The sequence below is a fragment of the Lissotriton helveticus genome, chromosome 8, assembly GCF_964261635.1.
Source record: "Lissotriton helveticus chromosome 8, aLisHel1.1, whole genome shotgun sequence".
NCBI lineage: Eukaryota > Metazoa > Chordata > Amphibia > Caudata > Salamandridae > Lissotriton > Lissotriton helveticus.
This window is the reverse complement of record NC_136069.1, coordinates 210,386,896-210,409,423: the sequence shown is the minus strand read 5'-3', so window position 1 is coordinate 210,409,423 and position 22,528 is coordinate 210,386,896. Positions and strand designations below refer to the sequence as shown.

Below are 22,528 nucleotides of genomic sequence, written 5' to 3'. Positions count from 1 at the left end.
GAGGCTCCGTTCCGGGTTGGAAGTCGGGGTTCCCCACCAGTGGTGTAAGCGGTGACGGGAAGGTGGTAAGGTCATGTTTAATATTCACCGCATCCCAAACACGGAGCGGGACCTGTGTGACAAAGGACGCGTAGAGATTGGGGGTCTGTGACCTTTGCGAAGGAAGGGTATCTCTTGTAGAGTCCTGCCCGCCACCGCTTGGTCCTGGAACAGCCAGTGCTTGTCAGACTCCCATTTGCTCCATTCCACCAGGTATCTCAGCTGCGCTGCCTGAAAATACTTGTGGAGATCCGGAATCCCAAGACCACCGGACTCGGGTGCCAGCGTGGACAGGGCTCTCCTGAGTCTGGGTTTACGGCCCTGCCAGACAAACCGCACGATATAGGTCTGAGCCTGACGTATCCACCCTTTCGGCAGCTGGAGTGGCAAGGCCCGGAACAGATACAGTACGGTAGGAGGGTCATCTTTACCGCGGCGATCCGTCCCAACAATGATAGCGTGCCTTTGCTCCACCGGAGTAGTTCCTCCTTCATTTTCTTGCTCAGGGCTGCGTAGTTAGCAGTAACCATGGCAGGCAGAGAGGGCGCCAGTAGTACCCCACGGTATGGGATCAGCTCACCAGACCATCGCATAGGGAATTGTCTCTGCAGCGCAAGCCGTGTGGCAGAGGCGAGCGAGATGTCAAGGGCCGCCGACTTTCTCATGTTCATTTTAAAACCCGCCACCGCGGCGAAGGCGTCCAGCTCAGCAATGCAAGCGGGGAGTGACTCCTTCGGATTGTCAAGCATGAAAATCACATCATCCGCATACAAGCTGATGGTGTGAATGTATCCCCCCCATCCGGACTCCAGTCACCTCTGGGTTTCGCCGAATCCTCTGAGCAAATGGCTCCATGTAAGGAGCGAAAAGCAGTGGGGAAAGTGGGCACCCCTGTCTGGTCCCTCTCTCTATCGCGAATCGGTCAGAGTCGCAGCCATTCACTCTCACTATCGCAGTAGGAGATTTGTAACAATTAAATATGAGGGTGCGGAATTTCTCTCCTATACCCAATTTACAAAGCACCTTCTCTAGGTAAGGCCAATGCACCCGGTCGAACGCCTTCTCCGCGTCGACCGAGAGCAGCATGCGCTCACCGGGGATACGGGAGGCCTTCTCCAGGATGTGTACCACCCTTTTAGTGTTATCCACCGTCTGTCGGCCCGGGACAAACCCGGTCTGATCCGGGTCCACAAGTCCCGGCAAGTGGGGTGCTAGACGTGCCGCCAGAATCCCAGTGTAGAGCTTGAGGTCTACATTGAGTAGCGAGATCGGCGGGTAGGAGGCACATTCGGTCCGGTCCTTCCCTGGCTTAGGGATAACCGACACTGTGGCCCGCAGGAGATCCGGAGGGATGGCCCCAGGCTCGGCAAAGGAGTTAAAGAGTCGCGTCAACAGCGGCACCAGCTCTGTACAGAATGTTTTATAGAAAAGCGGGGTGTAACCGTCAGGTCCCGGGGCCTTCCCATGCTTCAGGCGGGAGATAGCGCCAATCACCTCCTCCGGTCGAATGTCCCGCTCCAAGTGTTCCGCCTGCTCCGATGTAAGAACAGGAAGGTCGACCGACGCGAGGTAATCGGCCTCAGCCGAGGCGGAGGGGGACTCGCCCGCGTACAGGTCGGCATAAAAGCAACGGAATCCGTCCGCGATCCGGTGGTCCTCCGTGGCCAACGTACCACCAGGGCCGGACAGCCCCGTGACCCGTTGGCGCAGATGCTGCACCCGAAGTTTATTCGCCAGCAGTCGGCCGCATCGGTCACCGCCTGTGTAGTATGCGTGTTTCATGCGCAGCGCCGCATATTCCGCCCTATCCATGTCGAGCGCGGAAAGGAGCTTCCGGGCCGCTTTGAGCTGCCTCCAGACTCTGGGGGCCCCCGTCCTCCGATACATTTGTTCCAGCTCCCGTATGGTGTCAGTAAGTTCGCCCCTTTTCCGCTGTCGGTCCCTATTCTCCGCTGAGGAGATGGCGATAAACTCACCCCGGAGCACCGTTTTCAGGGCTGCCCACTGCGTCGCCCGGGAGGTGTCTCCGTTCTCATTGTGTTCCCGAAACTCAGTAATCGCAGCGCATACCTGTTGCAGTACCGCTGGTCTATGTAACAGGGTATCTCGCAGGCGCCAAACTCCGCGAGACGGAGACTCCGGCGGCAGCTGGAAGGATCCCGTCACCGGAGCGTGATCAGACAACGCGAGGACCCCTATATCAGAAGCGATCGCCAATTCCGCCATCGGCCCCGTAACCAGGAGATAATCCAGCCTCGCATATGTCCTATGTGCGTGGGAGTAGTAGGAATAGGTCTGTGTAGTGGGGTGTAAGCGTCTCCAGAGATCATGCATGTCCAGATCCCCCAGGTGGGAGTTACTCAACTGCAAAAATTCCCCGGTGTGTGGGTGGCGCTGTATGGACCTATCTAAGGACGAGTTAAAGACCATATTCAGGTCGCCCCCAATGATTATGTGTCTGTCTGGGGTAGTCGCTATGTCTGCTAGTGCAGTTTGTAAAAACATATCCTGACGGTCATTGGTGCTATATATGGAGCCCACCGTGAATAGAAATCTCCCCATCTTAACCCTGTAAGCCAGGAGCCTCCCCTTTTGCTCTACGACCTTGTGCAGTACCTCCCCCCTAAACCTCCTAGAGACCAGAATAGCCACCCCGCCGTCTTAGTAGCCCCAGAGGAAAAGAGCTGCACCGGGAACTTTGGAGACCGCATCCTGGGACAGTCTCGGGCCAGCAAGTGAGTTTCCTGCAAAAGGCATATGTCCGCCTGGGTACTCTCGAGGAGGGACAGTATTGCCCTGCGCTTGACCGGGTTATTTAACCCCTTGACATTAAGAGTGACAATCTTAAGAGCCATGAGGAAACATTGTAAGAGTGGCGCTGAATGGGCCTGGAGTAACAGGGAGTCCCGTACAAATCGGCAGTGTAGGTCGTAACAAAAGCCTCATACATCCAGCACAGTATTTCACACTCTGTTCCTGCAGAGGAAGGACAGGGCAAGAGCAGCAGCAAAGAACAATGACATCAATCCAACGCGGATTCTGGATCCTCCCCTGAGTAGGCCTCAACCAGCCCCAATGTAGTGACATGAGGACATAACAAGCGCGGCAGCAGGCAAATGTAGCACATCCCAAACCCCGTACCTCCCTCCCCCCAACTCCCCAAACAGACCCCGAACTTCCCAACTCCCCGTATCCCCAACCCCCCTCCTGAGCCCTACCCACCTCCCACCTCCCCCCCCCCTGCAGCCCCGGCCCCAACTGTGTAGAAAACTCCATTGTCCCAGTCCAGTCCCTAGTGGACAAGTCCGTGGAAAAGTATTCGAGTGGACGTCCAGCCACCACCGTTGCCCTCCCGGAGCCCCCCCTCTCCCCCAGAACCCTCGAACCTGCAATGTCGATGATGCCAAGACGATCTCCCCCCGGAGGTTGCTCAGGCCGTCAAGGCCGTGTCACCTGACGACGTGTCTCTAGACACCTCTCGTATGGCGCTGACCATTTCCGCTCTGATCGTGGGAGAGTCCGGTCGAGGAGGCAGGGGCGTAGGTCATTGCCGTCGAATCGTTTGCCAGCCGTCCCTGGAGTTACAGCGGCGAGGCGTCGATACAGTGTCATCCGCTGCGGTGATACCCAGCACTCCGCAAATGTCTTGGAGGGATCGAAGTTGATGCAGCGTTCCGTTCCAGCGGAAAATAAGCCTAAAGGGGTGGCCCCAAGAATACTGCGTGTCGTGCTCTCGCAGAAAGTCCGTGGCAATCTTGAAGGACTTGCGTTTCTGCAACGTGATCGTGGATAAGTCCTGAAACAAGGCTAGTTGCTGGCCTCGGAAGCTCACCGGGTGTTTGCGGCGCGCCTCGCGCAAGATCCGTTCCTTCAGAGGAAAATCCGGCAGGAAGGCCAAGATGTCTGGGGGCGGCGCTGAGGCGCGGCGCGGAAGTCCCACTCTATGTGCCCTGTCGATTCTCACCGGGAAGTCTCCGGGTTCGCCCAGTATGTCGCGAAACAGGTCTCTCAGGTAGGCTGCTGTGTCTTCCCCCTCTTCTTTAGACGGAACGCCCCTGACTCTGATGTTGTTGCGCCTGGACCTATTCTCGAGATCCTCTGCGTGGGCCTGAAGGTCAATCTGTTGGTCCCTGAGCCGCAGCACCTCCTGTTGCAGGTGCACGATCTCTTAGTCCCGGGTGTGATTAGCGTCCTCCATGGTGGAGACACGCTCTCCAAGCGAGTCGACTTCCCTCCTCACCTCACGGACCTCGCCAGCCACCTCCTGCTTCAGCGTCTGGAAGTCCTCCCTGAGGGTGCTAAACAACGACTCCAGAAAAGATCTGGTGACTGGAGGTTCACCCCCCTCTGCTCCTCGAGAGCTAGTGGTAGGGCTCGGGGCTGGCTGGGATCTGTCCTGTCGCGTGGCATTTCTGCCCAGCATTTCGGGCAATGTGCGCTCTCCTTTCTTGCCCCCTCTGTTGCCCGACATCCCAGAAGCGGGGGCGCGTCGCAGGTGGTGGCTTTAGTTGGCTGGGCAGCAGACTGGTGAGCAACTTCCAGATAGCTGGAGAGCTACCAGTAGCTCAAGAGCTACTGGTTGGAGAAGCCAGATTTGGATTGTTCACTGTATGCATGGTGTTATATTGCGGGAAGATCACTGGTTGTTGATCTCAGGTCATATTTGTATCTAGATGAGGAGCCTAAATATCACAAACACAAAGTTCGATTTCTTCTACGCAATTATTGTAACTTTGTTTTTTGGTCCTTGTCCTGGGGAGAATGTGTTCCGTTCTCTTGCTGCAGTCGTCATACAAATATTTTTATGCTTTAGAAACAAATTGGTCCAGCACACTAAATCTTGTTACAATTAGTCAACAATAACCATAATTATTGTGCACAATGGTAAATCATTCATAGCAGAATCAGTAGCGTTGTTTGAAGTTCATTATTTATTTATTCTTCGGTAAGACACTGTAGCCATAGCCAACGAGTTTCTTCCTTCACGGATTTCTTCAGGGCAGAAAAATAACTTTTGTCCTAGCATTATCGTATGGCAATATCAGTGCATCCTCTATCCAATCCAGCTTGAACATAAATATCTTGCCAGTATTCTTTTCCTTTTATTTTTATTTTCAAAGCAGATGATGAACTGCTCTCACGATGTTGGATCGCTCCGGTTTGGTATTTTTCCATTTAATAGTGCATTAAGAGTAGGTTTCAGCCGGCTCCATCGAGTGACGTCCTCCGTAGTGGCATGCAAATTTGTTTCTAAATTGTGAAAGTAAGGACAGTCTCTGTACTTGGAGATTTAGGGGATTTTGAGTCTCCGGTCCGCGGCACCTATAGAATTACACAGGCAGCACTTAGGATAGGTGCAATTGTGTTTAAACCCCATTGCCCTGTTGCGTGGTTTCTAAATATTTTTATGCTGCCTTACAGTTTATATTGTAGCTAATAGGTAAGGCATATAACTTATCATGGACAATGGGAATATCCTCAACAAGGGGCATTATTATGTGGATATCGCTACATCAATGATTTTGTGGATTCCTATTGCTGCATGGGGAGTAAAAGGATTCAGAGTAGACCGGAATCCTCTTTAACTGAGACAACGCATATTCAATTTTATTTTAAAAAAAAAAGTCTCCTAGGATAAAGATTTGCATACAATGGATAGTCTTTATCCTATGGCGACGTGATTATCCATTCCCACGTCTCAGGAACGGTCCCCAAAAAGTTGATGGAACCTAATTGCAATAACCAGAGATTAGATACATACAATTTGACTATCCATCAAACAGACAATTGTTATTACCTGTTACTAATTATCCGTCTAAGGTTTCCACTGCATGTACTTAAATGATTTTGACATACGGTTTACAGAATTCGTTTCATCTTAATTTTCATAGTACCTAGCCCGCAGTCTGAATTTAGGAGCAAAGCAGCTACCACTCGTAGTCTTTGGAAGTATAAAACAGAGTAAGAACGAGGTGAATCCAAGAAAAGGACTACCTAAGAAAAAGGTTATCACCAGTATATTAGCTTGTCCAGCTACATACTATAAGTAGGTCTTGGACTAGAAGCATCTTGACAACAGGTGCAAAAACTGCTACCACACTGCAGTGATAAAATCAACACCCTATGGCAAAACCAGAGCATTTTACAAAATTGCAATTCTGTTCTATTTATCTTTATTATTCTTGCTTCCACTGGGAGGCTACAGAATTCCAAATGGACAAATCTAACGCGCATGTGGTTAGGATCAAGTGCTTAGTAGAATAGGTTCACATTGCCCATGCATTCTGATGAGGAAATGGAAAATCTTGTCAGAGTCGAGGAGTGTACTGCGGGTCAGACAGCCAACCTAGTGCTGCTCAAATCACTATTCAGAAGAGTTCATCTTAGATAAAGTATACAATGACAAAGACTATCTTCATATAGTTAGGATACTAATTAACCAACAGCAACCTCAGTGACTAGCGTGCTCTTCCTTCAGTCTTCTTGACAGCACAGGTCATGTTACTCATGCAGTTTCAAATCTTTATTATAAGAGATCTATGCTTGGTTATGAAAGTTCCATATGTAATGTCCAGTATTTGTAAAGCGCAAACAATTACTTCAGGGCATCAAGGCACTTGGGGCAGTCGGGAAGATTAAGCGAGCTATTACCCAGAGTCACATGGTGCTGGGCTGATCTGCCGCCTGGGATCGAACCGTGAGCCCCCGGGGTCGGTTTCCCTGGCAGCTGTGCCACACCTCTTCCCGCAATATGGCAGAAAGATCTTGCATGGGCATTGAACCTCTATCATCCTGCACTTTTCTGCCTTGTTACTCTCTCTTTCCCTGTAGCGGATGTGGTGCTACAGATTAACAGCATGGCCCACAGGAGAAATGTGCTTCAGATTATGTTTCTTTACCTTCCAACTGGGTGTGCTTAAAGATTCCAGTTACGCTGCTTAAAATTTGAGAATTGCATCTCCCAATTTAAGGAAACTATGTTCTCTTCTAAAAGCGGAAACATATGCTGAGTAAAGGTTGTGTGGGAGTGCAAGGAACCGTGCAAAGAAACATTTCCAGGTCATTTTCTCTGTCGACAATGGTATATTTACAGGTCTCCTCAGCTCACTGTTTTTTCAAAGATGTTGCTTATTGGTTCTAGGTTTCTAGTTTGGCTGAGCTGTGTTTGCTTAAAGCGGATGTTGTCAATACAGACCATATCAACGGTTGAGTTAAAGGTCTACTTGCTGAAAAAGGATGTCTAAATAAGTTGTCCTAGATGCAACCAACGTTTGACGATTTAGGAATGGTTAATAGGGGATCCGAGGAGACCATAGGAGCCACACACAAAAACACAAGACCTACCTTATTGCTAGCTTGAGCATTTCAAGGTCTAAAAGCAGCAGGGCAAGGAGTCTGCATGAAGTGAAGATCCACTTAAACCTTTAAAGACAGTCTTCTTACATTCACACTGGACACTAAGCAGTTACAACTACTTTTAGAAGATTATGGGGTATGAAGAGGGATATGTGGCACAGGCCAACTACCCACTATTCCATTGCCTTACACAGGTGTAAGCAGTGAACACTCGCTTTTGAAAGTAAAACACTAGTGAAGAAACAACTACATTCTAAACGTGTTAAAATCTTATTTGGCCTTACTACGACAGTCTCAATGTTGCAAGTGTGCCATTTTTAAAACACTACAGTCTACAGCAGATTTCAAACATCTGCTGCTCAGGAATAAGATTTACACTTATGATTTAAACTAATGAGGTTTCTCGAAGCTACAGTCCCTATGGAAGAGACACTTGCAGTGTATGGAAGAATGTTGAAGAGCTTTATGCAGAGATATACACAGATTTAGCCCAACTACTATAGTCATGTAATGTAAGAGTTACGAATAGTCTGGATTCTTCTACTTAAAAGATATACCTTTAGTCGCTCCATCCCCATTTACAAAATTATGGCAAACAGTGGAACAGCAAGTTAGAACCCGAGAAATGCTGAAACATAAGAGTATAAGGAGTTAGTACTTGCCCTGAGTGAAATACCTAGAGTCTGCAAGGAGAATATGTAAAGGTAGCGAAATGTGGTTCAATGTGCAAGATATTAGAAACATTCAGAAAGAAGCTGGAAGGAGTCAAAGTAGAAAGCAGAGCAAACTGTAAGATGTTCAAAGAAACGTGGGATTCGGATGTCTGATATTTATTTCACCCCATTATTTAGTCTTTATTTCTTCAGCATTCAGTGAGTCAAATCATCTTTTCACCCAAAATATCAGGAATGCAACCTAAGCATAAACTAGCATAATGGTTCCTGGAATACCACCCAATTATATTTAATTAAGGGATGATAGTAGTTGTATAATTATTTGAAAATTTAGTACAACATGTGGGTTATAATAAAATTACTTAGTATCCTATTAAATAACACCCAAAATCGGGTTAATGCAGATAATTAAATAGAAGATAAGAGTTAACATTAGGGTTACAATACGATTATATATGGAAATTACAATTACTTCAGGCTTTTGGGTAAGAATTTATGTTTAAGTCTTTTCAATATATTTATCTATAAGGGGAGGGTAAGCATTTGGAATACAGTAAAATTACTTTCTCAACTTGCTAAAGTTTCATACAGGAGAGTGTGCCATTATTGATTGTATTATAATAAATTTCACTTTTTGTGTCAAACGTTTTACCTTTTGTAGTCATAATCGGGTTACTGATTTTAAGTACTATGAAATAAATTCGAGAACAGCCGCAGGAAATAGAGGCTACACATAAGAATGTTAATCACAAGTGACAAGATAGGTTTTCCTTTCTGGGAGAAGGGAACAATATTGAAATTATGAATGGTCAATAATAAAATAATTTAGCCAGTCACCTATTGATGCACCCTTGGAAAATATCCCTTTATGTTACTTTTAGGTTTGCCTTCATGAAAGAACTGTGCCATTCATATAAAGCTTTTTGGAGATTAGATAAAAGGGCATTGGATGCAGAAAGAGGTAGCTTTGCAACTGATTGAGCGAAAGTTATTTGCACTTGAGGTATGAAGTTTAGAACTTGAAACATGTGGTGTCTGCTGTTTTCACTGCAACAAGTGTAGAAATTTAATGCACAGAAATCATTTGAGGCAGTGATTTCCTTTAACCTGCATACTAAATAACAGCGCTTAATGGCAACAAGAATCGCTAGGATCGCATTCCAAAGATTTAATGCGCAAGACACAATAATTACAGCAAAATGTAAATAGGCTAAAGAACATGTGTGTGTTGGCACTGGTGCAAGGCATGACTGATAAGTAGCCAATATTATGTGACCACTCCAGTCAGTTATTGTGCCATTCCGAGACTTGTTTTTTGAATAGCACTAAAAAGGTAGGGGCTGTACAACTCCCAATATACAAATGGGTTCTGGCCAAAATCTGCTTATGGTCTTACACTGACATGAGCCATTATAAATTGTGCTTCTGTGGTAGAGAGATCGGTCCAATGTGGTGACTTGTTCCGTTTGGAAATTGTGATCAACTTTTGTGTCTATGTGTGCATGCGCTAAACAAAGCTACTCTAATAGGTTTTGATAACGTCCGTTTAATGATGAAAACTATGAAGAATCAGATCAAGAACATAAGCAGAATAGTCCAGGTAATTTTGGCGTCACTACAGCAGGACCGCCTACTGAAACAAAAGTTCAAGGCTCCCCTCACCATACAATTAAAAAAAAATGTATGCCAACTTCACATTTTGCATCGTAAACCTACATAGCCAAAGTGTATTCGTTTTAGTCCAAGCATAAAATACAAATAAATGGAGATTACCTTCAGGACTGGAGCAGCAACCGCCGTTCTTGAAAAGATATCTTCCAAAACAGCATGGTCGTCAACACAGTCCGACAACTATACAAAGAAGAAAAAAGGAAGTTTATCTTCATGTACAATACATGAAATCAAGATGATTCATTCAGAAAGCTCATACTTCTGCAAGTAAAAGGCCCTGCTCATGAGACCTGGCTTGCATGGTTTCCAAAATACATACCAAAAGCATGAAACTTGTTGCAATCTACTGTTCCTGTATGACCACTAAAAACACCAAATCAGGACAAGCTGGACTGGTCACGAATAGGTTTTGTGCCATTTTGAATCTAATCTAGTTTTAACCTTCCCAGTTTCCTCCAGGTTCTTATAAGCGGTCATCTAGTTTGCCTTTGCACAACCGTTGTGCTCTGTCCAGAAAGGTCAGAGGGGCTTTCATCAACTGACTCGGGAGTGTAAGCTCAGAAAGACTCATTCGATGGGAGGGTTTAAGGAAACACAGACGAAGTAAAAAAAGAATTAGCTTTAGGCTTTTATTTTTCAATAGCCCCTGAACAAAGGCAATAGATGCGGGAGCACAATCACATGTTTTTTTAAAAGCGTTATAGCGTTTATGGAATGCAATAGTAACAGCAACAAAGATAATCATACCTTTCAGAGAAGTAATGGAGGTAGTAGGCTTAATAGGGTCATAGGCCAACCCAAGATGGGCGGAAAAGCAGAGGGAATTATAGGAGAGTGGAAGGCCAGGTATCAACAGGTCAGCCTACTAAGGGCTTGTCATGGAGAAGGAAATGAACGAGGCAGAGATAGGCTGGTGAAGCGTGGTGGCAACGTAGGGGGTGTAAGGGAGGGAGAGAGAGGTTTCCCTGTGTGAAGCACAAGAGTGTGGCGATGCTGCGCACAGTCGAAGAGGTTACGTCATTAAGTATGCGAAACGAGACAGTGAAGGGCCAGAGTCCGGGGCAAAGTACAGCAGAAGGGATACCAGCATGGGGGTACAGATGTTCTGTACATTGTCAAAGTGGAAAGGAGTGAGGTTTGGAGTTGGTGTATACTACTCCCGGAAATGCAATAGGAGAGAGTCCCACTCCATCATGATGGGATATTGTTGAAGTCCCCTGGCCGTCTCCTTGTGAAGGGCGGTGCTCTCGGCCTAAGCCATGGTCGAGAGTCTACACGCCACCGGACTCAGAGGCTGAGCAGCCTTCCAGCGGAGTGCTAAGGTGCGCTGCAACTGGAGCGTGGCAAGATGTGGGAAGTGTGCCTCAACTCACCATTTTACAGGTCGCGGCAAACAGCTCAAGGTGCACAACTCCCATGTATGGAGCGGGATTAAATTAGTTACTTGTGAGGAGACCGTTGCATAATAGTGTGCAAGCAATGGGCATGTCCAAAACATGTGACAAAGGTCAGCATCTTGTGTGAGGCAACGAGGGCAAGCAGCGTCAGCACCAGCAAAGTATCAACTGATTCTATCTGGGGATAGGTAGGCCCTGGAAAGTGTAAAAAATGCGGAAGCTTTAACTGGGAATTAAGCGATATGGTCACGGGGTAGGCTAAGATTCTGTCCAATTCCTGGTCAGGGTTTGATCTACCTAGTTATAACGCAGGCTCGCAAGGGGGGCCTGTGTGAGGTCTTACAGTGCCCCGGACAGCCAAGTAATAAGGCGGCTGCCAATTCCTAGTGTGTTAAAGGTATTACAGGAGAGAATGAAATTGGGGGTTCAGTGGTAGTTCTGTGCGATTTAGCAAGCAGTGCCCAGAGCTCAGCATGGTGTGCCAGGAAGTGGCACTCAGGACCCCGCAACGACCAGCTATTATATAAGGTATAGGAGCCCCATACTCAAAAAGATCGGACAAGGTCTAAATGCCCCCGTTAGCAACTCGGGAAGCTCTGCAGGGGAACAGCCGAGGACTGAGATGGTGTGGACACGATCACCAAGGAGAATCTCCCTTGACGTTTGCGCGTATACACCGAGCACCCCTGTTTAGTGACCCCGAAGAGAATGAGTGTGGCCAATATCAGTCATACAGTTTGGCATATATGAGACCATAGACCAGGGGGAAGACACTCCACCAATATTGTGCTGAGAATTTTATCGTCAGTATTAAGCATCGTTAAAGGGCACTATTAAGAAATATCGGATGCCGCTTTGCCAGGTGTGGGAATGGAGAGGAGAATGGCCTCCTGGAGTGACAACAGGAGGTGGCATTCAGTCATTTTCGTGTTGTAGAAATGTTCTAAGCAGGTCAGTGTAAGCCCGGTAAAATCCGATTGAGACCATCCAGCCCCTGGGTTTTATTGGTTGCACGTTTACAATCTCCACAGAGGCGATGGGAAGAGCCAATGCATAGCACTGACCCGGCGTGATCTGGGGTAAGGGGTGAAGAAAGGCCTCAGAAAAAGTCCAATATACAATCAAGTGTAGGGCCTGACCGAGTCCATACACTTAGCATAATGCAAGGTAAAGTCCTCAAGTATATCTACTTGGGTAGGTGCATATGCGTCATGCACAGGGCACAAGTAGGATCGATGTAGTGTGGTCCTGCTGGAGTAACCACATAAGGAGAGTGCCCGATTTATCAGTTTCATTGTGATTACATGCAGTGTAATTAACGCATTTAAGGCGGTCAATGAGGCCAGCATGATGAGCACACAGTGTCAGGAGCGTCCATCTACTCGACTGTCAGCGTCGCCATGGAATCGAGGGGGAGCACAGACTCCTTGCAGCGTGGGAGCTCTCTCTCCAGGGTTTTACAAGCTCCTACTACCATGCCACGGTCAGTGCCCCGAACTGTGGCTTTGGAGGCTTCCCATTCGATGGCCACAGAACACCCGGCCTTCAAGGGGGCAGAGCAGCAAGTGCAAAGAGGGTGTCCGAAGATCCCTTTGTCGTGGGATTGCGATCGGACACAGTCGACCCAAGTAGTCTAGTCACAAGAAAGTATTGCAGAGAGTACCTGAGCAGGCAAGCCTGTCAAGACATATACAAATTATAAGAGGGAGAATAAAAGGAGTACTTGTGGGAGAGTGGCAGATGCCTGCGCCAGATGTCCTTCTGAGCCAAATACTGGAGCAAGCGGGTCAGATGTGCAGCGCGTTTTAGCTGTATGGGGCTGCCGTGGCAAGGAGCGGTCTAAGCTGGTGTTCAGAACACAGTTAAGTTACCACCCAATACCCCTGGCATCCCAGCGAGTGAGGGCAACACTCAAGAAATCTAGAAAGCCTACTGGTACCATGTCGGGAGCATAGATGCTGCCTAGCACTAAGGGCCACCCATCTAAGGTGCCCTCTACCAGCACATATCTACCTTCTACATCCAATTCTACATTAAGCGGTTGAAATGGAACCCCACCTCCCCCTACCCAAATCAGGGCTCTCTGGGCAAATGCAGAGTAGTAGGTGAAAAAAAAAAAAAAAAAAGAAGTCACCCACACCGCTGCATGTAGTCTGCCAAGCTCATGCCCAGAAATGTGGGACTCCTGCAGTAGGGCGATAGGTACCCTTCTGCATTTCATGTAGCAGTATACTGGATAGAGCTTGGCTGCAGTCCTCATAACCCTGACATTCCAGGCGATAAGATTTTAGTCACTTGATACATTGCCCATAGACAGAGGAAAGTAGTGTGTGCCATGGACTCCGCAAGTGTGGGAGAGAATTTTGCCCTCAGGAAGGCAGTGCATCGCCTAGGGAAGAGACGAAGGGAGCCAGCCATAATCAGCAGGGGGCAAAGGGGAGTAAACCAATCAAACAAATGCGGGGGTAGAGATCAACAGGACCTCCATCCAAACATCTAGCAACAGTTAAATAACAATGTACGGGGCACAAAAGCAGGAGAGAGATGCAGACAACCGTAGTTATCAAGTGAGCACCAGGTCCAAGATCTATAAATGGGCATGAGCAAGGGGGCAGTGTGGTGGGAGGCATTGTGGGATAAAGCCCCATGCCCCTCCTCCCCCCATTATCCCAGAAAAATCTGATCAAGTCATTAGCAGTTTATAGAGTAACATCCGGGGAAGTCGACTATCACAGCACTGGAGCGCGCAATACTGAAGCAGTGTAACTGGGGGACGTTGCGCAGTATGAGTGCAGATGATGAACGAGGGTCGCAGAGGAAGGATGCGGCCTCAAGCATGATCTTGGATGCTCCTCTTTTTGAGAGGCAGAGGTACTCAGGCTGCCCACGGGAGTTGTTGGGGCTGGGGATTGGGTGTTGGCGTGGCAGATGGAGTGGGATCATGAAATTGATCTAACCAGCCCCAGACAATTGAGGCGGTGTCAAAAAGCAACAGTCCATCCACACCCACTGTAGTAGCAGGAAGAGATGCAGGCCACAGGCAGACTAGAGTGCAAGGGTAGCTGCAACTTGGTCTGCAAGGTGCCAGGGTCACACGAGTCATCGTCCAGACCTGCTCAGCTCCCCAGTCACCCCTCGCAATAGTGGGTGAGGAAATCTAGAGCCGATGACCCCCAGCAGAGCTGATAAATGTAGGATAAGCGGGAACAGATGCAGAGCCGGGAGGTTAGAAGTCTGCCATCTAGGCATCTGAAAACATCCCACCCCCACCCAAGGGAGCACAATTAGTTTATTTATATTATCTGCAACTACATATCTGTTATCTGAAAGAGTTACAAGACAGATTATGTATTCTAAAAGAGACATCTAAACTCAGATTCCTAATCTGAGAAAACTCCCCAGGTGTCAGCATGGATCCAGAAAATCTTGAGTAGTATTTCTTTATACCAGTTGGTGGTGCCAACACCTCTGCATCAACATCATCCCAGTCTGATGTGACGAGAGGGGTGCTTATATATGCTCCACCCTAGGGTGCTTACATCAATTATTTTCTTTCCACACCAACAGTCACAGATCCAGAGCTACCTTGGTCACTTTTTGGCCAACTTTTTCCTCGAGGAATTTTTCAAAATTGTTTTAGTGTGCTAGGGACATGTCCCCAACAAAAAACATTGGGTTTTAAATCTTGCGGGGAATGCCACAGACAGACAGATGTCTGGGACTGATCCCCACTTGGTCTGTGTTTTGGAGGTTGAGCTATGACTCAGTCTTGCTCCAACTGCCGGTCGATGCGCCCAATGGCGATTGGGAATAGAAGGGTGGAGGAATGAAGAGGCGGCCCCAGAAGTTTCCATTCGTGAAAGTTAAGACTAATGTTTCAACATAGAAAAATCAGCCAGGGCACACAATGTTTTATTGGAGGCCTGGTCTAAACCCGGTTCAGGGGTCCCAGTCAAATTTCACAGTGCCAGTCGCCATCGTCCTGCACCACGAGATCCAGTGTTCCTTACAAGGCACCTGACCCCTGAGAGTCTGGTGATGCAGGCCTCAGCAGTCAAGACGTACCTGTGTGCATTCCCTACACCTCACCGGGACAAGAAGTCCAAGAGGTTGGAGATTTTTGGGAACAAGATCTTCTCTACCAGTCAAACATTGCGGTCGAGGAAAGCATATACTTTTAAGGCGCTAGACTCATGCCTTGTGGGATTTGGTGGTGCAGGTGCTTTCTTTAGTTCTGGAAGAAGATTCTGGGAGCCTTATGCAAGCTATGCTTGATTGCAGAGATGCAGTGAAGTTCACCATCAGGCGTGGGTTGGGAACCAAGGACTTGCTAGGCAGAGCAATAAGCTCTACAGCTGCACTTTGGCGTCACACCTGGTTGAGGTCAATGGACTTTCCAGGTGATGTCCAAGCAAGCATCATGCCCTTTGATGGTTCTCGCATGTTCGTCGCCAAGACTGATGCAGCACTGAAGCACATTAAAGATAGCCAAGTCATACCTCGATCTTGGGCTTTGTCCACTGCCCCTGCCTTTCGCCCATTGCGTGACTACAGTAGAGGGTTTCAGTCTCATCGACAATACCAGTCATGCGCACAGGGCCAGCAGGCTTCTAATCCTTTTAAGGCCACAGAGGAAGTTCCCACAAATCTTGAGGGCACCATGCAACCCAGTCCTTCAACTTACCAGCTGCCAGGCTCCCCAAACCTCTTAAGTGTGCCCTCGGTGACATGCTCCCATCTGGAAGAAGACGGGATACAGCACCTTCTACAAGAATGGAAGGCTGTTACCTCAGACGAATGGGTGCTGCAGATTGTACAGGAGGGTTACTCTCTTCCATTTCTCACCACCACATGTCAACCGTCTGTAGAACGGCTGTCAGAGGACCACGGGTACTTGTTACATTAGGAGTTGAAGGATCTTTTGGCCAAAGGAATCAGAGAGGGAGGGAGATGCCAGAAGTAGGTCGTGGTTGCTACTTCTGCCACTTTCTGGTACCTAAAAAGGAACAAAGGCCTCTGCGCTATTCTAGACATAGGCCCTCTCAAAACCTTAAGGAAGGACAGATTGAGGATGCTCACACTTGTCCATGTTCTGTCTGCTCTAGACCCTGGATGGGAGTGTTGTACCTGCAAGACACTTCAACATGCCAGTCTTGCAGGCCCTCAGACATTACTTGCAGTTCATAGTGGACCCGGAGCATTTCCAGTTCGATACGCTTCCTCATGTGGCCTCACCAGGGCCTTCCCCTTCCCTGCTGATCTTTTAGGTGACTGCAGTAGTTTCTGCTCATCTTCGGAGGTCAGGTGTCCCAGTCTTCCCTTACCTCAATGACTGTAGCTGAAGGAAGACTCGCCACAGGTGGTTGTCCACCATCTCCAGTATATGGAAAACTTTCTATATTCTTCACACCAGACTCCTCAAACTCTTCCTTTCATCTGAGCTATTCTGGAAATGGTGCGGTTCTGCATCGACCCTGCCAGCGAGGAGTGTCCAGTAGATATGGGCAATGATCCAGATGTTTGAACCTCGGTCCTCGAGTTTGGTGAGACAGACTGACAATCTTGAGAGTTATGGCCTCCTTCTGCGGAGCAACACACAAGATGATGGACGGAATGTTGCACAATGGCAAAACATTTACCCCCGGTCACAGATCTGGGTTTAATCCATTTTTATTTTGCTCACCAAGCCACCCCAGTTCAGACATGGCCATATGCAAATCAGTCTTGACCCTGTGCCTCATGGGAACAGTCCAGCTCGAACTGCAAAGCCATGTCTTCCCTGTACCGGAATCAAGCATCCTAGGACCGGTTTCTGGCTATCAGCCGTCTTCAGCCAGGATAGCTTGACTCCAGTGGCTTAGTGAGCAAGGGACCCAAATCTGGGCATACCCTTCCCACATAGGGTGAACAGCAAAACACATAAGATGGACGGAATGTTGCACAATGGCAAAAAATTCCCCCCCAGTCACAGATCTGGGTGTAATCCATCGTTATTTTGCTCACCATGCCACCCCAGTCAGACATGGCCATATGCCAGAAACCGGTCCTAGGAAGCTGGTTTCCGAACCAGGGAAGACATGGCTTGGCAGTTGGGGCTGGACTGTTCCCATGAGGCACAGGGTCAGACTGATTTGCATATGGCCATGTCTGAACTGAGGTGGCCGAGTTGGTTAAAGAACGGTGATGGATTAAACCCAGATCTGTTGACTGGGTGCGAGTGTTTGATTGGTTCAGACGCTCCATCTATCACCACCCCCTTTTGTACCGCTCCTTCTGCTGAAGCACACCAGATGGGGGCTCTGCAGTGGGAATCCTGCTGGTGAAGCATGCCCGATGGCATATGTGGGCTCTGCAGTGAGAATCCCAGTGGGCAAAACACCAGGGGAATCTCTCAAATGGGGTCAGTCTTTCGAAGGAAACAGGAAAAGTTCTGAAGTGCAGTTTGCTGAATCCAGATTTGGTCAGCTGCTTCTCCAACCAGAGAAAACAGTGGTGACCAATGCAACGCTTCTGGGATGGAGTGGCCACCTGGGAGAGGTAGAGATCTGAAGTCTCTGTTCTCTGGCACAGATCCTGCTCCACATCAACCTGCTGGAGTTTTTTTATTTTTTTTAAAGTTTTTATTGAAAGAAAAACAAACAGATTAACAAAATTCACAAGGCAATAACGTAATGAGACATGATCATGAGTCTTCTAGGCGGAGTTCCAACTGTACAACATATATCCATTGCAGTACAGTAGGCGACCTGTGAGCCCCAGAGCTGTGCAATATCCCTCTTCGCAACCATATTACCAAGGGTCGCCCAAGCAATCTGTGCTGTGTTGTAATCGTTGGGCTCCCAGACATTCAATAGACAACGCCTGGCTTCAGGCAGCAACGACACACCAGTGACCCTTTCCATCACCACATGCACTCGGGACCAAAACTCTACCACCTCCGGACATTCCCATAAAATGTGGAGGAAGGTACCAACCATACCGCAGCCACGTTTACACAATCCATCCAAAGAATAACCCATACGAACCAGACTCGGACCAGTAACATACACGCGATGGAGGATCTTAAGTTGGACAAATATAAGGCGAGCAGATATGGCAACCTCTTTGGGCAAAGACAGAGCAGACTGCCAGTCCTCGTCGTCTAGTTCCAATCCGTCAGCAGTCCACGAAACCCTGAGGCGCACAAGCAGATCAGCCCCATTATTGATCAGCTTCTTGTAGATCAATGAAATTGTGCTGTCAGGCACATGGCCATCTAGGATACGGTCCTCAAAAGGGGAGGACTCAGGAATATCGGTACCAACAGCGAAAGCGGACAACAGGGCATGACGGATCTGGGCATATCTAAAGAATTCTGAGTCACCGAGCTCGTATTCCATTTTCAGCTCCTCAAAGGACTTGACGTTACCTTTGGACCAGAGGTCACTCACCTTGCTAATACCAATCATATCCCATTTATCAAAGCCTTTCGAACTCCACAGATGACCCAAACCTTCAGAATCATACAAAGGGGTTGTGCGGGAAAGTCTATCGCACCACCCCAATGCCGCATTCGCGTATTGCTACACTAGTAGAGCAATTTTAGTAGGTCCGGTAAGTGTTTGATAGAGCCCCTTGGTGTACAGCGCCCTGTTGAAATTACCTCCTGGCAAAAGATATTTATCCATAGCGAAAGCCGGGGAAGGACCAGGAGCGTAAGTCGCGTGGTTGACCGCACTCAACTGGAAAGCCCAATAGTAGCGCCTGATATCTGGGAGGGCAAGGCCCCCATCATACCACGGGAGCGTAAGTTTGGAAAATGCAATGCGAGCTCGCCCATCCCAGACCAGTCGCCTCTGTAGGCTCTCAACTTCACGAAAATAACTAGAAGGAACTGGGTCAAATGAGTTCTGAAGTGCGTATAAAAATCTGGGCAACTACATCATCTTGAAAAGAGCCGCACGACCGAGCGGTGACAATGGCAATCTACGCCAGCGCGTAACATCACGCCTCAGCCGTTGGAGAGGGGGCAACAAATTACGTTCATAACGCACACGGGGGTCCAAGGAGACATAAATTCCCAAATACTTGAAGCCAGTCTCCGATACTTGGATTGGCAATCTACGATGCAATGGAGGAAGATCTCCTGCCAAAACGTAGATGCAGGACTTCGTCAAATTAATGACGAGACCAGAGTTCTTTCCGAAGGAGGTCAAAACATCAAAAATAACATTCAGGGATTTCCGAGGGGAGGTAAGATAAAGAAGGATATCGTCTGCGTATAGCGAAACGCGATCCTCAAAATCAGGGGTCCACCGAATGCCCCTCATTGAAGGCTCCCACCGGAGCCATTCCGCCAATGGTTCTAGAGCAAGGGCAAAGAGCAATGGAGAAAGCAGGCAGCCCTGCCGGGTGCCACGTCCAAGTGTGAAGACACCGGACACCTTTCCGTTAACCACCCCTGAGCCAAGGGTCTCTTGTATAGAAGTTTCACCCAAGCGATGAACACCGGGCCAAATCCAAACTTCGATAAGGCAGCCCAAAGATAAGGTCACTCAATGGTATCAAAAGCCATAGTAGCGTCAAGGGAAGCCAAAATGGCAGATTCAGTGAGCGTCCCAGCCCTCGCGAGAACTCCATGAAGTCTCCGAAGATTAAGGGCGGTGTTTCGGTGCGGGATGAAACCGGACGAATCAAGTCCCCGATCACCTTGATTAACCGATTAGCCAACAGCTTAGCCAGAATTTTAGGCTCAGCATTAAGTAAAGAAATGGGCCTATACGACGCACAACGATCACGCGGCTTACCCTCTTTATGGATAACTACGATGGTAGCAAGTAGCTAATCGGCAGGGAGGGAACCAGAGTCCAAAGCCTCAAGGAACATCTCTCTTAAGTAGGGCGCCATTTTGTCGGGTCGCAGTTTGTACAGTTCAATGGGCAAACCATTTGGGCCCATTGCCTTGCCAGAGCGAAGGGAACGTATGACGACAGCGACTTCATCCACCGTAAGAGGCGACTCCATGAGATCTCTATCAGCGTCGGAAAGGCAGGGCAGTGCAATGTCTCGTAACAACAATTGGGAGTCCTCCTCATCTCTATCACAGACCGAGGCATAAACTGCTTTAAAGTGGTCTACAAAACACTGAACGATCCCGACAGGGTCAGTAACACACTCACCGTCATGCCTCTCAATCACCGGAACGACACGGTTCACTCTCTCTTTCTTGTCCAACCACGCAAGCAATCTACCAGCCTTATCCCCCACATCATACAACCTGCCCTGTTGCTCTCTATTCATCACTTTCGCTGCATCAGTAACGTGAGCTCTGTAATCAGCTTGCTTCAGACTGAGGGAATGCAACTTTGCGAGAGTTACTCCTGATTCAAGGTCATTCTCTAGTGTAGTTATTTCGTTTTCCAAACGTACAAGTTCCACATTGTTAGCGGCAGCAATTAACGACAGGGAGTGTCCACGAATAACAGTCTTAAAGGCTTCCCACAATGAAACAGAAGAGGAAACAGACCCCACATTGTCAACAAAATAACGATCAATAGCTTTCACAAGTTCAGAGCGGGTTTTGGGATTTCAGAAATACCAGGGATTAATAGGGACAACTCTACCCTCACTGCCCATCCCAACCTCAAAACAAAGCCACAAAGGGGAATGATCAGAAATACCCCTGGGGAGATGGCGAATTTCTCTGATGGAGGAGGAGGATTGGGCCGACGGCATCAAAAAATAATCTAGCCTGGAGAGACTGCCATGAGCACCGGAGTAAAAGGTGTATTGTAACTGCGTAGGATGCATCAACCTCAAACTATCTATCAACTCAAAAGTTTCAAGTAAGTCACTCAGCCACATTCGGGACCTAGCCAAGTCCCTAGGGGGGCAACGATTAGAAGTACCAGAAACCACAGAATTAAAATCCCCGAGGAGGAGCAGGAGGCCCCCAGGAAGCCCTAAAATAACCCTGCCAAGATCAGCATAAGTTGAGGCCTGTAGGCCCGGAGGGATATATACCGAGAGAATGGACAATGTCTTCCCCTCCCACCTACCAGTGAGCGCCGCATAGCGCCCCCTGTCATCAAGAGTCTCTTTATCGATTTCAAAAGGGAGAGAAGACCTGATGAGAATGCCCACCCCCCTGGAGCCAGATGTAAACCCAGAGTGAGCCACCAGCCGGTATCCACGTCTATTCATGGCCTGACATGCATTACCTATTAGATTTGTATACAGCAAAAGGACAATGTCGGGGTAATGGCGTCTAAGGTACTGTAAAACAATCCCTCGCTTTATCCTGTCTCCCAACCCATTGACATTCCAGGACAGCAGTCTCAACTCGCCACCCCCCATCCCCGAGAAGAAGGCGGAGCACCCTCCACCCAAGACCCAACGACCAGTGCAAATGAAGAAAACAATGCGATGCCTCGTGAAATGAAAAGAAAAAAAAAAAAAAAAAACACACCCCCCCCACCACCCCTCAACTTGACCCTGTTACAACACCCCCCACCCTGCACACGACTCATAAGCCACCCCAACTTGCAGTGTGCCTGTCGCCCAGTCATAAAACTAGTCTACACAAAGAACCCAGGAGGAGGAAGAGTCCCCATTCACCCCCCACCACCCTCGGGCCGATCTTCAATACGAACAAGAGAACCAATGCCCAAACTCAGCTGAAATAGATGGAAAAGTTCAGACGCCAGGATCCACAATGTCACTCTCACTCCGACACGCCACCCTCGGCACCACCGGGGTGACCGGATTGATCATCTCTCTTGAGCAATGAATCGAGCCAGTCACTAACATTGTCCGGGCGATCAAAGAAAAACGTTTGTTCCTCATACTCGATCCGAAGTCTGGTCGGAAACAACATAGCATATTTAAGGCCCAAGGCCCGAAGCCGTCTCTTTACTCCCTGAAACCCCATCCTCTGCCGCTGAACAAGCGGGGTAAAGTCCGGATAAAAGGTCACGGTGGTGTTTTCGAACTTCACAGGGCCCTTGTCCAGAGAAGCTTGAAGGATAGCATCTCGATCCCGAAAGTGGAATAGTCTTGCGACAATCGGTCTCGGAGGGGCACCCGGCTTCGCCTGTCCGCCCGGGACTCGATGTGCCCACTCAACAGCAAAGAATCTGCTAAGTCCGGCGGGAGCAAGATAGTTCGTGACCAGGTCTTCCACGAGAAGGTCGGTTGCAAGGGCCTCGGGACTTTCAGGGACACCGATAAGGCGCACGTTATTACGCCGGGCCCTATTTTCATAATCCGAGGCGACGGGCCATCATATCGTGAGAAGAGCGCAAGTTACCGATCTCGGTCTGTGCATCCGTGACATCCGTAACCAAACTGGAAGTCTTCAAATCCAGCGCCTTGACCCTCTCAATAGTCTTCGCCAAGTCAGCTCTAATCAGC

The 22,528-nt window shown here is 48.5% G+C and overlaps 1 protein-coding gene across 2 annotated transcripts in view; it reads right to left on the bottom strand.

Annotated features, from left to right (window-relative positions):
- DONSON (DNA replication fork stabilization factor DONSON) overlaps positions 1 to 22,528 on the bottom strand; it is a 71,496-nt gene that overhangs the window by 35,506 nt on the left and 13,462 nt on the right. For both annotated transcript variants that reach the window (XR_013599794.1, XM_078656943.1), the window contains exon 2: positions 9,843 to 9,920. Coding sequence is in view for 1 of the 2 variants with exons in the window: in XM_078656943.1 (XP_078513069.1) it covers positions 9,843 to 9,920 (78 nt within the window). In the remaining variant the exon portion in view is untranslated. The remainder of the gene's footprint in view (positions 1 to 9,842; positions 9,921 to 22,528) is intronic.